Consider the following 16059-nt stretch of genomic DNA (forward strand, 5'->3'; position numbering starts at 1 on the left):
ACTATTCCTTCCTCTTCATGTTTCAAAATCATGACCTCTGGATTATAAGTCAGCAGCACTAACCGCTGTACCACGGAAGCTGTTGTATCGTACTTACACCTTTTGTGAAAGTATTTATTTGATATTTGTCCATCAGCCTTCACACACTATACAGTTCATGTCTACATTTTGTTATTTATTACTAAAACATGAAAAACATTTCTGTTGTAGACACAAAACACATATCAAATTATTTCCCATTACAATTCTGGGTAAGTCATTCCCAGATAATCAATCAAGGCAGGAACTGGGAGAACCTCTTGTCTGTTCTGAGGTGGTAGGGGTATGGTATAGCAGGCTGCTTGCTTCTTGGGCTTATCGACACATTTAGAAGACAAAAGACGCTGACAAAGAGGTGCAAAGGGATTTAAGGTGGGCCGGATTTACAAGTTTTTTCGTTGGCTCTGGTAATTCTAGTGTTAATAGACTGCATTCTGTTACCATTGGAATAGTGAGTCAGTGGAGCCAGGAGGCTGAAATGGCTCTGAATGACTGCTTTCAAATAACAGACTGGGAAATGATGTGCGAGTCATATGGAGACAATAATGAGGGACTTAGTCACTACATCACAGACTATAATAACATAAGTGTCAATAGAGTAGTACCCTCAAAGACAGTATGTTGCCTTCCAAAAAACAAACCCTGGATTACTAAGGAGTTAAAAGCACTCCTGAATGAGAAAAAGATCAGGTGACAAAGTTCTGGTGGTAAAAGGGGCACTGAAGCATATTGTAAGTGCTAAAGTGAGTGAAGGAAAGGAAGCTTACAAAGCAAAAGCAGAATACAGTCATTCAGAATAAAATGTAGGATGACTGGAATGAACTGGACATAATTACTGGACTTAAGCAATTGAGGGCTCAGATATTAGAAAGGGATGTGGACAAAGCTAATGTCCTGAACCAATTTTTTAATAGATTTTATCTCCCACTGCCACTATCTTCTAATGACCAGTCTCCCCATATCATCCCTACTATATCAACAACTCCTACCACATCAACTGGAATGGCCAGTGATAAGTCCACCTTTGACCATCAGTGTAGGTTGTCCATAACTGAAAACCAAGTAAGGAAACAAGTGAAAAAGCTACACACAGGAAAAGCTGTGGCACAAGCTGGAGTCATTACACGAAATTCTTAACACCTGTGCTGACCAACTTTATCAAGTCTTCTGTCACCTGTTCAGTCTTTCCCTAAAACTTCAGAAAGTGCAGCTGTTAAAAAACATCCTGCATTGTTCCTGTTCCAAAAAAGGCAGGCACTTCTTCACCTAATGACTACAGACTACCGGCACTCACACCTCACATCATGAAGACGTTTAAGAGGCTGGTTCTGGACTATAGGAGTCCTCTTGTGGTAGACCACCTAGACCCACAACAGTTTGTCTCTTGGACAAAGATTATAATAGTGGATGCAATTATCTATCTGCTCCAAAAGGCTTATTCTCACCTGGACAAAGCTGGCAGCACTGTGAGTATTATGTTTTTTGATTTCTCCAGTGCCTTCAATACCTTTCAGCCATCCATTTTAAGGGTTAAACTCAGTGATATGCAGGGTCATGATCTATGGTGTTCTGGATAATGGAATCTTTGTTGGGGAGTTTGTGATACTCAATGACTGTTTCTGATATGGAAGTGAACAGCACTAAAGTACTGCAAGTAACTGTCCAGTTTCCTTTTCTCTTCACTCTGTACATCTCAGACTATAAATAAAACACTAGGTCATGTCACTTGCAGAAACTCTCAGATGATTCTGCACTTATGAGGTGTGTTGATAAAAGAGATGAGACAGAGTATAAGAGTATATATTTCTTGGTGCAAAGAGATGTGTCTGAGTCTTAATATCAGCAAAACCAAGAAACTGGTTATTGACTTTCACCACACCAAAGAACCTCTTAGTTCAGTCGCTGTTCAGGAAGTGGATGTAGAGGTGGTCCACTTCTACCAGTACTCGGGGGTCCTCATTAATGACAGTTTGGACTAGTTTTGGAACACAGAGAAAATACATATGAAATGGAAGAGCAGGCTGTTTTCCTTAGGAGACTATGTTTTTTAATGTCAGAAGTGACAGCCTTCACATCTTCTACAACTCTGTGATGGCCAGTCCAATTTTCTATTTTTTAAGTATAGTACATTCCAAAAGATAAATACCTTAAAGGAAAATACAATAAAAATCTATGAGAAGATCAAAATTTAAAACATACACCATACCTGAAAACCTTGTGGACCTGGGGGTCCTACAGGTCCTGGGAATCCTGTTGGGCCTTCTTTGCCCTAAAAGAATACATACCATTACGTTTAACCTAACTGCAACAATAAAAATATATACATGCAGCTTTCAAATATCCAAAAAGTTAAGAATTATCCATTACACCCCACTGACTAAAGACAATTTACTTCAGTCTGTTACTATTAAAGGACAAAATGTTCTTATTTTGGCAAATGATTAATGTTTTTGAAAGAAAGATTACTTAACATATTAGGTAAAGAAATATTGGTTTTATCAGAGTTTTAGTAAAGATTTGATATCCTCTTCAATTTCCACACATTTTTCTTTTTTTCTTTTTATACTATAAAAAAACCTAAAAGCTTAACAATAGTGCCAATAAACTAATACACAGTACTTTTTAATTCAAAATACTGGAACAAGAGAGAGACAGATTTAAAATAAAACAATTTTAAATCATATCTTACTGGAATACCAGGTAGGCCTGGAAGGCCTGGTTCACCTTTACTTCCAAATGAAGTAGATGATATCACATCACCAGAATCACCCTAGAATAACAAATATATGTGATCAGAACTCAGACAGAAAAAAACAATGCTTACATACAGTATAAATACAGGAATTTAAAAATATATAATATACAGTATTGCATTTAGCAGTGTACCAATTAATGTCAGCTCTACTTTGTCAGCAGGAAGTGCACCGCACAATAGAAAATCAACGTGTTTCTTAAAAATGACACTTAATGTTAGGCTCACACATAAAAAAAATAATGTATATGTTTACCAGATAATGAAATAAATATTTGTTCAATATTTTTCTAAAAATTTTATCTTAAAAAATATCAGCAACAAATATTAGGAACAAAACAAGCTTCACAATCATGTTTGTTTAATTAATACTCTAAAACACCCTGTACAATTTTATGTCTTGGAAAAAAATATATATATATATAATTCAGCTTTTTGATGCTGACTGGAGGAGATTAATTCGTTATACTCAGGAGACAGGTAAGCGATGGCACAATGAATTTGTTGCTTAACACAACAGCAGTATAAGAATGGTTTTGGAAAAGACATAAAAAAGTCACTAGTATTTAAGTTCATGCATTGTGAAGTCACTTGTTAATCGGTAAGATTAATTGTTTTCAGGAAAATCACTCCCAGTTTGAGTTTTTTGAACCATATGAAACTTAAGAAGAAAACAATTAGCATGTGTGTTTAACATACCTTACAGCTTCCCATTTATCAAATCAAGGTGTAAACAAGAATTGGTCCAGGGTACTCAACACCACCCCCCAGATTAAACACAAGCTCCCCTAAATGAGTAATTTTGAACTTTAAAATGTTAAAGTTTAAATTATAAAAATTAAAAATGAAGTTCAATGTAAAAATAATAACGAAACCTGACTACTTTGTGATGCATCTTTTTATTCACATAAAAAGCACACAAATTGACAAGCTCATGTTACAATAGTCTGCAGTTGTCTACCAATTTATTATACCAGTTGGTAGTGGACAGAAGAGATGAAGCATAACCCAAAGCTGTGATGCAGTGTATGTATTCAGAGAATGTAAACAAAAGTGAATAGCTGTGGAAGTAAAACAAAGACAAAGAAACAGAAAATGGCTCTTGTCACACACGTGCACTTGGGAGGCAGGCTAAGGGCTTAACCAAGGGAAAAAAACAAGGGCAGGGATTGACAAAGTGTACTAAACTTTTTTCTTAATCTTCTGCAGATCTCCTGAACAGAAGCCCACCTAAAACTTCACCAGGTCTTACATTCCCTGACCTCACTTCCGGCTTGATCCCTCACAGACCCGCCTCTTCCTCTCCCACAGCTATAAAACCCAAGCACGTTCCATTCCCTGTCTGTCCCTATTTGGACACCGATCCAGACACTACTCTGGAGTTTAAATCGTTTTGTGTAATTATTCACATTATACAGGATGGATCCCCAACTCTTTTTCTGCTTTTTGTCTCTTGTTTATATTCTTTTAACACTAGAATCCCTGAAGCCTATGAAAAAATGCGTAATCCTGGGACAACCTTAAATTCCCTTGCACCTCTCCATCAGCGTCTTTTGTTTTGCAAATGTGTCAATCAGCACAAGCTGCCTGCTATTCCTTCCCTCAACAGAGCTGAAGTCATTCACAAAATTCTCAGAGCTCAAGTGTGTTTATTTGGGTGTGAGCTGCCTGGAGTTGTATAGGGTAAAGAATTTATCATTATTTGAAATACATACATTTCACGTGTGTTCCGTGTCTACAACTATCCGTGTAAATGTTGGATGACAGGAAATGTGAAGCAAGAAATGCTGAACATATACAGTACCGAAAACAGAAACTTCTTCCATGTTATAGTAATAATGATGTGAAGTGTATAATGTGTGAAGACTTTAGTCCAAATATCAAATAAACAAGTGCACTTTTATTCAAGAATGTAACCAAAGAAAAAAAAGAATTCAATTTACAAGTTGCTGTCAACGAGTTAAAAAGCCAAGGTCAAATGTCAATCGACAGAAAGTTGACATGTCTTCTTGGATGGTGCAGAGGTATGAACTGCTGCCTTATAACCTAAAGGTTGCAAGTGTGAGACCGGTGCACCATGTTTTGAGTAGTGAACTACTATTATTCTTACTATTAAATAAAAAATCGTACACTTGATTTGAGTCTGTAACACCCTGTGTAAATTTTGGCTACTTGTAAAACTTAGCTCTTTTTTTACTATTCAGTCTTATTCTGTCCGTGATGTTCATGTGGTACAACGAACTTGCCTCTCTCTCTCTGAGCTAATGGCGTTTATCTCCATTCTTTTCACAACAGCAGTGTTGACCACAGTTGGTGCTGTGGTTGATGCCTGCTCAGAACTATTTGTTATTCCGGCAATCAAAGTTACGATGCCCAGTGACCGCTATCAGACTATCAAGCAGCATTTGCGCTTTGATAATAGAGATACCTGTGTAGAACATGTGAAAAAATAAGACAGACAGACAGACAGACAGACAGACAGACAGACAGACAGACAGACAGACAGATAGATAGATAGATAGATAGATAGATAGATAGATAGATAGATAGATAGATAGATAGATAGATAGATACTTTATTAATCCCAAGGGGAAATTCACATCCTCCAGCAGCAGCATACTGATAAAGAACAATATTAAATTAAAGAGTGATAACAATGCAGGTATACAGACAGACAATAACTTTGTATAATTTTAACATTTACCACCCCGGGTGGAATTGAAGAGTCGCATAGTGTGGGGGAGGAACGATCTCCTCAGTCTGTCAGTGGAGCAGGACATTGACAGCAGTCTGTCGCTGAAGCTGCTCCTCTGTCTGGAGGTGATACTGTTTAGTGGATGCAGTGGATTCTCCATTATTGACAGAAGCCTGCTCAGTGCCCATTGCTCTGCCACGGATGTCAAACTGTCCAGCTCCGTGCCTACAATAGAGCCTGCCTTCCTCACCAGTTTGTCCAGGCATGAGGCATCCCTCTTCTTTATTCTGCTTCCCCAGCACACCACTGCGTAGAAGTGGGCGCTCGCCACAACCGTCTGATAGAACATCTGCAGCATGTTATTGCAGATGTTGAAGGACACCAGCTTTCTAAGGAAGTATAGTCGGCTCTGTCCTTTCTTACACAGAGCATCAGTATTGGCAGTCCAGTCCAATTTATCATCCATGCTGCACTACAAGGTATTTATAGGTTTGCACCCTCTGCACACGGTCACCTCTGATGATCACGTAGTCCATGAGGGGTCTGGTCCTCCTAAAATCCACCACCAGCTCCTTGGGTTTGCTGGTGTTCAGTTGTAGGTGGTTTGAGTCGCACCATTTAACAAAGTCCTTGATTAAGTTCCTATACTCCTCTTCCTGCCCATTCCTGATGCAGCCCACGATAGCAGTGTCGTCAGCGAACTTGCGAGTTGTATTGGAAGTCCGATGTATATAGGCTGAACAGGACCGGAGAAAGTATAGTCCCCTGCGGCGCTCCTGTGTTGCTGACCACAATGTCAGACCTGCAGTTTCCGAGATGCACATACTGAGGTCTGTCTGTAAGATAGTCCACGATCCATGCCACCAGGTATGAATGTACTCCCATCTCTGTCAGCTTGTCCCTAAGGAGCATAGGTTGGATGGTGTTGAAGGTGCTAGAGAAGTCTAGAAACATAATTCTTACAGCACCACTGCCTCTGTCCAAGTGGGAGAGGGATCGGTGTAGCATGTAGATGATGGCATCCTCCGCTCCCACCTTCTCCTGGTATGCGAACTGCAGAGGGTCGAGGGCGTGGCGGACCCGTGGCCTTAGGTGGTGAAACAGCAGCCGCTCCATGGTCTTCATCACATGTGACGTCAGAGCGACAGGCCGGAAGTCGCTCAGCTCACTAAATGACAGATTTCCTGCGATTTCGGACATCTGGAAACTTTTAGTTGAGAACTGTGTTTTGAGTTACAACCCAGGGCAACATATTACTGTTGGTGAGTAACAAAAGACAGCTTCTTCACAGAGCTTTCACTGGCTAATAGGCTGCTGCACCGCAACACAACTCTGCTTGGCACCATATGTAAAATGGGACTTCTAGCTGCAGCTGTAGTCACTTTAGTACGCGAGCAATTCGCCACAGTAGTGTTTAGATCAGGCAGTGCAATGCTGATGACAAAATTTCTGGCTATGAATTTATAGCCAGTCTACAATTTAACATTCATATGTACCTGTGAGTAAATCAGATTAAACACTTACTTTGATACCAGGTAAACCAGGAGTACCCTAAAAGAAAACAAAGAAATAGGTAAAGTAAATTTCTCTGTGAATATGTATTGCAAAAATAATCACAAAATCAATGGAAATATCTTTAAAGCCATCATCTGAGCCATATCACCACACCCTTTCAAAAATGAATAGGATGCATATGGAGATGTGCTAAATAATTATCAAGATAATCAATTTGAGTCTTTTACAATATAATTAAATAAACAAAGCAACAAAAAAATCATAATCAGATTTTTTTACACATTTATGTAATTATTTCCTAAAATCATCATAAATATTATTAATCAAACATAGGTATATAGAGGATAATGTAAGGGTTAGATATATCTATGTGTTTTTGCTTTATTTGCATTCACTATGGCCAATATCCAAAATATTTCTTTCATTTTATTTTATTTTCTATTTTAATGCAAAATTCATAGACAAAAGCTGTCTAAAGTGCTGCTTCTATAATGAACTTACAAGACAAAGAAAATAATTTTCACTCCTTGCCGATAACAGCTTTTAGCAGTGCTCATGTTCAAATATTGTTTCATTGTCTTATCAATAATATCTAAATGAAAAGACTACTTAGGTTAACAGTTTATGCAGAGAAACAAGAACATCTAACTTATTGTATTTAAATGATCTAAAAGATAAGAATAAATTATGTTAAATTACAAATTATACTTACTTTTCAAACCAGGTTAAAAATGTATTTTTTTCTACCTGTTCCTGTAGCTGCTCTATTTGAGTGCCAAACATGCAAGTGAATTTCTTGAAACTTACCCAGTTGCTTTACCAAAAAACTAATCTCTGTCTGCATGTTTTGTTAAATATTCACTGCAAATGTTTTTAATCATTAAAAATAAAACAGTGTAGCACTTTTGAAACAATCACTCTAAAATGCAGAATGCTGAATCTGTAATCTTGCATGGAAAAATAAAATTAATTAAGAGCAAAACAACTTTTAACATCTTGGGTGGTCACATAACATTATGTCATTGCTTGATTTTGCATCATATTTTTCAATTAAGCTGTTTAAAATAATTACATAGTGCTTTCATTTCCATCAGCCGCCTTCTGTCATAGTTAACTGTATGTGCGTACACTTGGGAGTGATGGGGTACATGCGACTAGCAGTGGACAAATTATCACAAGAATAATAGTAAATAAATTACAGAGGACTAGATCTAATGGCAGAGATATTTCTTTGAAAAACAAAGAACAAGCAGATGTATCTTCCCCACATTACGAGAAGTCTAGTCGGTACCACATCACATGTTCACTGTTTCAGCATAAATCTCTTAACAGAGATACAAAGGTTTGTATCAATGCATTTTGTGGCATTATTTTAACACTAGAATCCCTGAAGCCTACGAAAATATTCATAATGCCAGGCCACCTTAAATTCCCTCATAATTCACCTCTCCATCAGCATCTTTTGTTTTGCAAATGTGTCAATCAGCACAAGCAGCCTGCTATCCCTTCCCCCTGACAGAGCTGAAGTCAGTCGCAATATTCTCAGAGCTGAAGTGTGTTTATCTGGGTGTGAGGTGCCTGAAGTTGTATAGGGTAAACAAATAATATATCATTATTTGAAAATCATACATCTCATGTGTGTTCCGTATCTGTGTAAATGTAGGATGTCAGGAAATGTGAGGCAAGAAACGCTGAACACATAACTAAAACAAACTTTTCTCATGTTATGGCAATAATGACAAAATACTAACGTGAAGTGTATAATGTGTGTAGACTGAGGTCCAAATATCAAATAAACACTTTCACAAAAGGTGTAACAAACCACCTTCAAGAATATAAACAAAGAAAAAGAAATTATTCAATTTATAGGTTGCGCTCAATGTGTTAAAAACCAAAGGCCAAAGACCAATCAACACAAAGTTGGTATGTCCGCTTGGCTGGTGTAGAGGTAAGAACCGCTGTTTCATAATCAAGTGGTTGCAGGTTAGATCCTAGATCCTTCATGTGTTTACTGTTTTGAGTAGTGAGTTGCTATTATTCTTACTATTATATAAAAAAGCTACATTTGACTTAAGTCTGTAACACCTGGTGTAAATTTTTGTTACTTGTTAGTGTTTTTTTTTATTCAGTTGTATTCTCTAGGTCATGTTCACGTAGTAAAACAAACTTGCCTCTCTGAGTTGATGATGGTTATCTACTTTCTTTTCAAAAGAGCAGCGATAACCACAGTTGGTGCTGTGGTTGATGCCTGGTCAGAACTATTTGTTGTAACGGCAATCAAAGATACAATGCCCTGTGACCGCTATCACACTATCATGTGGCATTTGTGCTTTGACAACAAGACACCCATGCAGAATGTGTGAACAACAACAGGTTTGCTGTGATCTCAAACATCTAGCAATGTTTTGTTGAGAACTGTGTTTTGAATTACAACCCAGTCTAACATATTACAGTTGATGAGCAATTGCTTCTAACGAAGGTCCTTTGTCCTTCCTTGCAATACATCTCCACCAAGCCTGACAAATTTGGCATAAAGTTTTGGATTGCGGCAAATTTGGAGACAAAGTACCACCTCATTTAGAAAAAGATGGACAAAGGCAGAACTGTAACAACAGACAACTTCTTTACGTTGCTTTCGCTGGCTAATAGACTGCTGCACTGCAACACAACTGCTTGTCACCATAAATAAAATGGGATGGGAAGTTCCACCTGCAGCTAAAGTCACTTCAGTACGCAAGCAATTCTCCACATTAGAGTTTAGATCTGGCAGTACCATGCTGACGGTGTATGAGCCCAAAAAGAAGCCTGTCTGCATTTGTAGTACTATGCACCAAAACAGGGATATAGGGCAAGATTAAAAAAAAAAACATGTTCAAATGACAACGCATGTCCAAATGACATAGCATTTTCAAATAATGACTTTTCATGCATGTATTGTGTGTGTGCATGTGTGAGAGGCAGAGACAGATTTGATGTCATTCAGGTGGTTACTGGAATATAAAATAAACACTTTTGCAAAGGTATAACAAAACAAGTGTGCTTTTATTCAAGAATAAAACTGAATAAAAAAATTAAAGTGACAAGAAGACATGATCCACCAGTATTTGTGTGTCTGCTTATATCCCTTGTCACGCACGTGTGTTTTGGAGACAACCAAAGGGCTTGAATACATGTAATTCCATGCCAGACCAGGGGGGTGGCGAAGTGCACTAACTTTCCCTCTCGATCTTTTGCAGACCAGTCTAGGGAAATCCCGCCCGGCTCTGGGGCAGCCAATGACGTCCCTTCTGGTTCCGGTGCTGATGACATCACTTCCTTTGCTGGCCTTTAAAGCCGCCATATTGCCTGAAGAGAGTCAGTTCTGTTGTGGACTCTGTTGAATAAACATGTCACTGCTTTTGAGTCAGTTTTGCAGCCGGGAACTATTAAATGGGTAGCTGCCTCAAACCTTCGCAATGTCTCATGGTCGTTATTGTGACACCCTTTAGCGATATCTTTCACAAGTAGCAAAAATTTACAGTTTCTTTTCCTACGTAAGGTATAGCATTGCACATGCACATGCAATCTTTCGTATTTCACACATTTTGCATGGGTGTCTTTGTTGTCAAAGCACAAATGCTGCATGATAATCTGATAACAGTCAGAGGGCATCATATCTTTAATTGTCGATACAAGAAGTAGTTCTGACCAGGCATCAACCACAGCACCAACTGTAATCATCACTGCTCTTGTGAAAAGCATGGACATACTGTAAATGCCAACTCAGAGGGGGAAAGGGAAGTTCATTGTATCACGTGAATGTGACTGAGAGAATAAAACAAACAAAAAAAAACGTTAACTTTTACAAGTAGCAAAAAGTTCCTGTTGGGTTCCATGGGTGCCGCCAGGAGGTGCTGCAGGGACTGGGGAGCCCAGCTTCATACGGTTTCTGTCTCACCTGGAAGTGCTTTTGAACCATGTCTATGGAGCACCAGTAGTACTCCCAGGTGGGAGATAAAGGGAGCTGCCTGCTTCACATGGAGGAGTCGGGAGGTGGAGAACAAAGCTTACCAGGAGGAGTAGGGGTGGTGGCAGTGACAGAGAGAGAAGCCCAAAAGTTGCTCTGCTGTTTGCCTTATTTATTACCTGTACTTGTGGTTGTATGGTGGGGAACACCTTACAGAGGAAGGTTTTCACACAAATAAAATCTCTTAAGTGCTTTTATGCTGGTGTCTGAGCCTGTTTATGTTGGGTTTGGAGAGTTGGAGCGCCCCCTACAGGTCACAGCATCAACAAAATACTATTTGCCTATGTATACATCTTGGTGTTTATAATGTAAAACTCTTGAATTACTTGACCTGTTAATGTTAACTTGAATAAAACCATTTTAAAGACTTCAACAACAGATGCTGTAGAAAAACAAATCTTATATGTTAAACTTACTGGAGCACCTGACAATCCTGGAGCACCTGGCTTTCCTGGAAATCCTCTCTCACCCTAAAAAAAATATATCAAATTTAAAAGAAACACAAACTTTTAAAGTATTTCAACTTTGCAATACTTTTATGTACATACTTTAGTTCCATTGCATCCTGGTATACCTATTGGTCCTGGTGGGCCATCCTGTCCTGGAAGACCCTAATCACAAGAAAAGAAAAAAAGCAATAGTATAGTTACTGTATAATACACCCACGTGTAACTAAGATTACATTAAAATGTACTCATCCTTAAGTATGCTCTAAACCTTTCAGTTGTTCAACAAATGTTTTTGTGTTTTTTAAAACATCATTGTGTTAAAATGTGACAGTTTGTGAGAAATACTCTGTAACAAGAAAGCCAATCATTTCAAGGGTATGTCTAATTTAATCATTAATAATGCTCAAAAAAGTTATGGAACTACTTCCAGTATAAGTTTAGCAAAACTATCTGCCATATTCATGTGATTACTCAACAAGATACTTAAAACATTTTTCATAGTTATATTATTGGAGAAATAGTTGTGTAAATTTTAACCTGCTTTTTAACTTTCTGGGTCAGGAGGATTATGTGTACTTGTGTACTTATACTGAAAAATATGTTAAACTATTTAATATATTGTCAAATATGCATGTTTCTTAATGAAGTTTTTTAAATATGTGTGAAATAGATTTCCAGCAGTATACCTTACAAATATACATTTTTATATTTTTATATAGTGTAATCTGCAAAAAAATATACTTTTACAAATGTCCTTTGCACTCTCATATCTCATTTAATGGTTTAACTAAAGGCAAAACACATAAACAAAACCAAAAACTTCTGGTTTGATTTTAAATTTAATACCACCATCCACTCCTGGCTAAAATTACTGGAATGTGCAGGAGTTACTGTATATATTGACCATTATGTGGCTTTATTTTCATACAAAGTACTATTCTCAACTATTATTTCTTCTGGAATGTATGTAGATAGAACAATATTTCCCTCAGATAAGCAAGGCCAAAACTCTATTACTGCATTGACAGTATTTGTTTTTTATTATAATACTGTTGGTTTGTTAAATTATAGTATAAAAAATTATCCATCCATTTTCCAACCCGCTGAATCCGAACACAGGGGTCTGCTGGGGCCAATCCCAGCCAACACAGGGCAGGAACCAATCCTGGGCAGGGTGCCAACCCACCGCAGGACACACACAAACACATCCACACACTAGGGCCAATTTAGAATCACCAATCCACCTAACCTGCATGTCTTTGGACTGTGAGAGGAAACCGGAGCGCCCGGAGGAAACCCATGCAGACACGGGGAGAACATGCAAACTCCACGCAGGGAGGACCCGGGAAGCGAACCCAGGTCCCCAGGTCTCCCAACTGCGAGGCAGCAGCGCTACCCACTGCGCCACCGTGCCGCCCATAAAAAATTATATGAAATTTTAACACTAATTATTCATTCATTTTTATAGCCCATTTATCTATGTCATGAGAACAATGGGTGGAAGGTGAGAACTAGACAGCAGAATGCTTCTTAAGCCAACAATATTAATGCAAGCTCGGATTAATCAATTAACTTAATGTGCATGTCTTCAGGATGCAGGAGGAAAGCAAGAGTAATCATTAACAAACAAATACAAGCACACAAAGGATGTACATATTGGTCTTTGGGGATTTAAAACAACAGCATGAACCATAGTCTTAAATGCATTTTGTCTGTTCCTGCCATGTGGTCTTTTCTTTGGGGAAACATACTGGATCACAATCAAAAGTGACTGAAAATGAGATTGTATGATTTCAAGGGGCAAGGTTGTTGATCTGTGCCTATGGGTTTTCACCCAGGCTGCTGAGTTTTGATATCAATAGTTTGTCACTTTCAAAACACATCTTGCACTCTAAATCAAATCAAGCAAGAAGCTTGTTGGGAGAAGCCAGCAACTGCAACAGACTAGGAGCACTTATAGAACTGAGATGTAGTTGATGAAGCACACTTCTGAAATTGAGAGTTATCTCAGTACATTTTGCTTTAATTTCCCTAGTCTGATGATTGTCTACAGACAGGTTTAGGGATTCCACAATTATGCACAAACTCACGATAATTATGAACAACAGTTGGGTTGTACAAACTGCACATATCTGTACCAACACCAAAAGGAAATGTGTTCACAATTAAGAAAGCAACAAAGGCTGTGTGGCAGTTCATAGCAGACTGATTAAACACCTTCGTACATCATGGTTCTGAATCTGTGCAACACCTAATTAAATGTCATTAGCATTATTCCAATTTAAAAAATTATTTTAAATGGCTCAGTCTAATTGTAAACTTAACCTTCCTCTTGTGTTAGCTTTCTGTTATCATCTCTTATGTTAACGGGTCAGTTTTGACCCATGTATTAAATCAGCTATAAAATAAACTAAAAACAATAAGCTATCATCCAATTTGTTTCTCATCTCTTGGTTACCTTGTTAGGCTTCCTTATCCATGAAAATGTTGGTTTTAATACTTTTGGTGTGGGCCTCTGGGCCTTTTTTTGTCAGTATACCCCTTGATTTCAATTTAAACAAATGATAAAATGAACCTCAAGAGAATCATATTAATAAATAAAAGGTTCTTGTGTTACCTGACTAATACTGAGGGGTATAGAACACATCTCTTAAATAAATTTGTTTTATTTATTTTTTCATTTTAATATTAATAACTAAAATGACATCTATAGTGTTACGGGTCAATTTCGACCCATAGATATTTACATCAAGAAAAGGCAAAAAAATATTTTTTTCAGCAATAGATCTTTAATATAAACTGAAAAAAATGAAAAGCAGAACAGGTCATGACACAAAATATATATTTGCATGGTCAAATAAACAAAAACCAATCAAGAAAATCAAACAAATAGAAATCAATTACAAGTTCCAAAACTAATACAAAGCTAAATCTGAGTAAAAACCTCTGTGTACAAGAACATGCTTGTGTATGTGTGTGTTTAGAGGCATGTGTGGCAAAAAGTGACACTTTTTGAGTGTTCTTTGCAGAAATATTTCTTGCAGTTGAAACACAATACATTTGTCTTTCTGTCCTTACTGCTTGGGCAGACCTGACACCTCTTTCTTTTCGAATCAGGCGGCCTGACTGGGGTTGGGGCTGTTTCGGTTGGTGTTGAGGTAGGGCTGGCTGAGGAGGATGCTGATGCAGATTCTCTCTGTGTTGCTGATGGTGAGGATGGAGTGCTGGGTGAGCTCTGCAGCTGTCTGACAAAGGCTGCAGCGTCTGGGTCTCGGGGCACCCGTTCCCTTCGCCTAATGTGTGGCTTGACAAGGGAATTTCCCAACTCCTCAAGAAACAGTCTCCGCTTGTTTTTTTTGGTTGAGTTCCACCCTTGGTGGATGTGGCTCCACAACACAAATGCATTATATGCAGACACATCAAGGATGTTGTAAAACACAACCATTGGCCATCTTCTGGTCATTCGCTGGCATGTGTATGTGGCTGTCAGCTTGTCCAGGTTGTCCACTCCTCCTTTGTTTTTGTTATAGTCGTGGATAATTGTCGGCTTTTTGTCACTTCCTGATGATACAGCTGCGTCTTTGTGAAGAGTAGACATGAATATCACATTCCGGTTTCTTTTTGGACAATATGAGACAACAGTGGTGGTGTCTGTAAAAGCAAACTTTGAGGAAAGTGGAGCCCTGCCCTTCACCTGCAAGATTTCAGCAGGCAACTCAGGTTTATTTTTCTTCACTGTTCCCACCATGGTAAGTTTCCTCTTGAGAAGTTCTTGTCCGAGGTCATAGCTGGTAAAAAAATTGTCACAAGTGATATTGTGACCCTGCAGTCCAGTGGTCATATCGAGGACCACAAGTTTTCCTTGGTTTTTCTCAGGGATGCCACTCGCAGCTTTGCCTGTGTAAATCTGTAGATTCCAGGCATAGCTGATTCTTGCGCCACAGGCTGCCCAGATTTTTATGCTGTATTTCCCTGGCTTACTGGGTATGTATTGCCGGAAGGGGCATTTTCCTCGAAAAGGGACAAGACATTCATCCACTGTCACCTCTGGCCCTGGGTTGAACATCAGCGGAAGGAGCTGCACCCATCTCTCCCAGACATCCCTGATGGGACCAAGCTTGTCAGATCTCACTCTGGTCTCTTTGTTGTCAAATCTGAGGACTCTTGATATCATTTGAAATGTCTGAAGTGACATTGTTGCCCGGAAAATATTTCTGCCTGTTGATGCGTCCCATAGACTATCAGTGGCATCATTGCAGGATCTGTACACTCCAGCAAGAAGAAGAACACCAATGAAAGCATCCAGGTATTCCTCATCAATGTCTTTCCACATGTCGCCATGGACTTTTTTTCCTTCAAGGTTCGTCATAGTAATGATGATTCTTTTTAGTGACAATGGCATAAATAGCTCAAAACATGTTTTGATGTCACTGACTCTGGTCAGAGCAAACCTTGTGATTCCAGGAGTCATTTTGATGACATTTGCAGCAGCTGCCCTGCCATGTACATCATGAGGTACTGAGCTCCAAAAGATCTTACCATTTCTGGACTTGAATCTTTCAGCAGGAGCAGCTTCAGCACCAGTGACCTCCTCATCCGACTC

General features: G+C 38.6%; 1 protein-coding gene across 1 annotated transcript in view; it reads right to left on the bottom strand.

Moving 5' to 3' along the window:
* Window positions 1-16059, bottom strand: part of col4a5 (collagen, type IV, alpha 5 (Alport syndrome)) — a 456319-nt gene that overhangs the window by 345903 nt on the left and 94357 nt on the right. The window contains exons 6-10 of the mRNA XM_028815432.2: window positions 11556-11618; window positions 11424-11477; window positions 7011-7037; window positions 2729-2809; window positions 2246-2308 (exon numbers count right to left, since the gene is read on the bottom strand). Coding sequence (XP_028671265.2) covers window positions 2246-2308; window positions 2729-2809; window positions 7011-7037; window positions 11424-11477; window positions 11556-11618 — 288 coding nt within the window. The remainder of the gene's footprint in view (window positions 1-2245; window positions 2309-2728; window positions 2810-7010; window positions 7038-11423; window positions 11478-11555; window positions 11619-16059) is intronic.

The sequence above is a fragment of the Erpetoichthys calabaricus genome, chromosome 12 (assembly GCF_900747795.2).
Source record: "Erpetoichthys calabaricus chromosome 12, fErpCal1.3, whole genome shotgun sequence".
Lineage (NCBI taxonomy): Eukaryota > Metazoa > Chordata > Cladistia > Polypteriformes > Polypteridae > Erpetoichthys > Erpetoichthys calabaricus.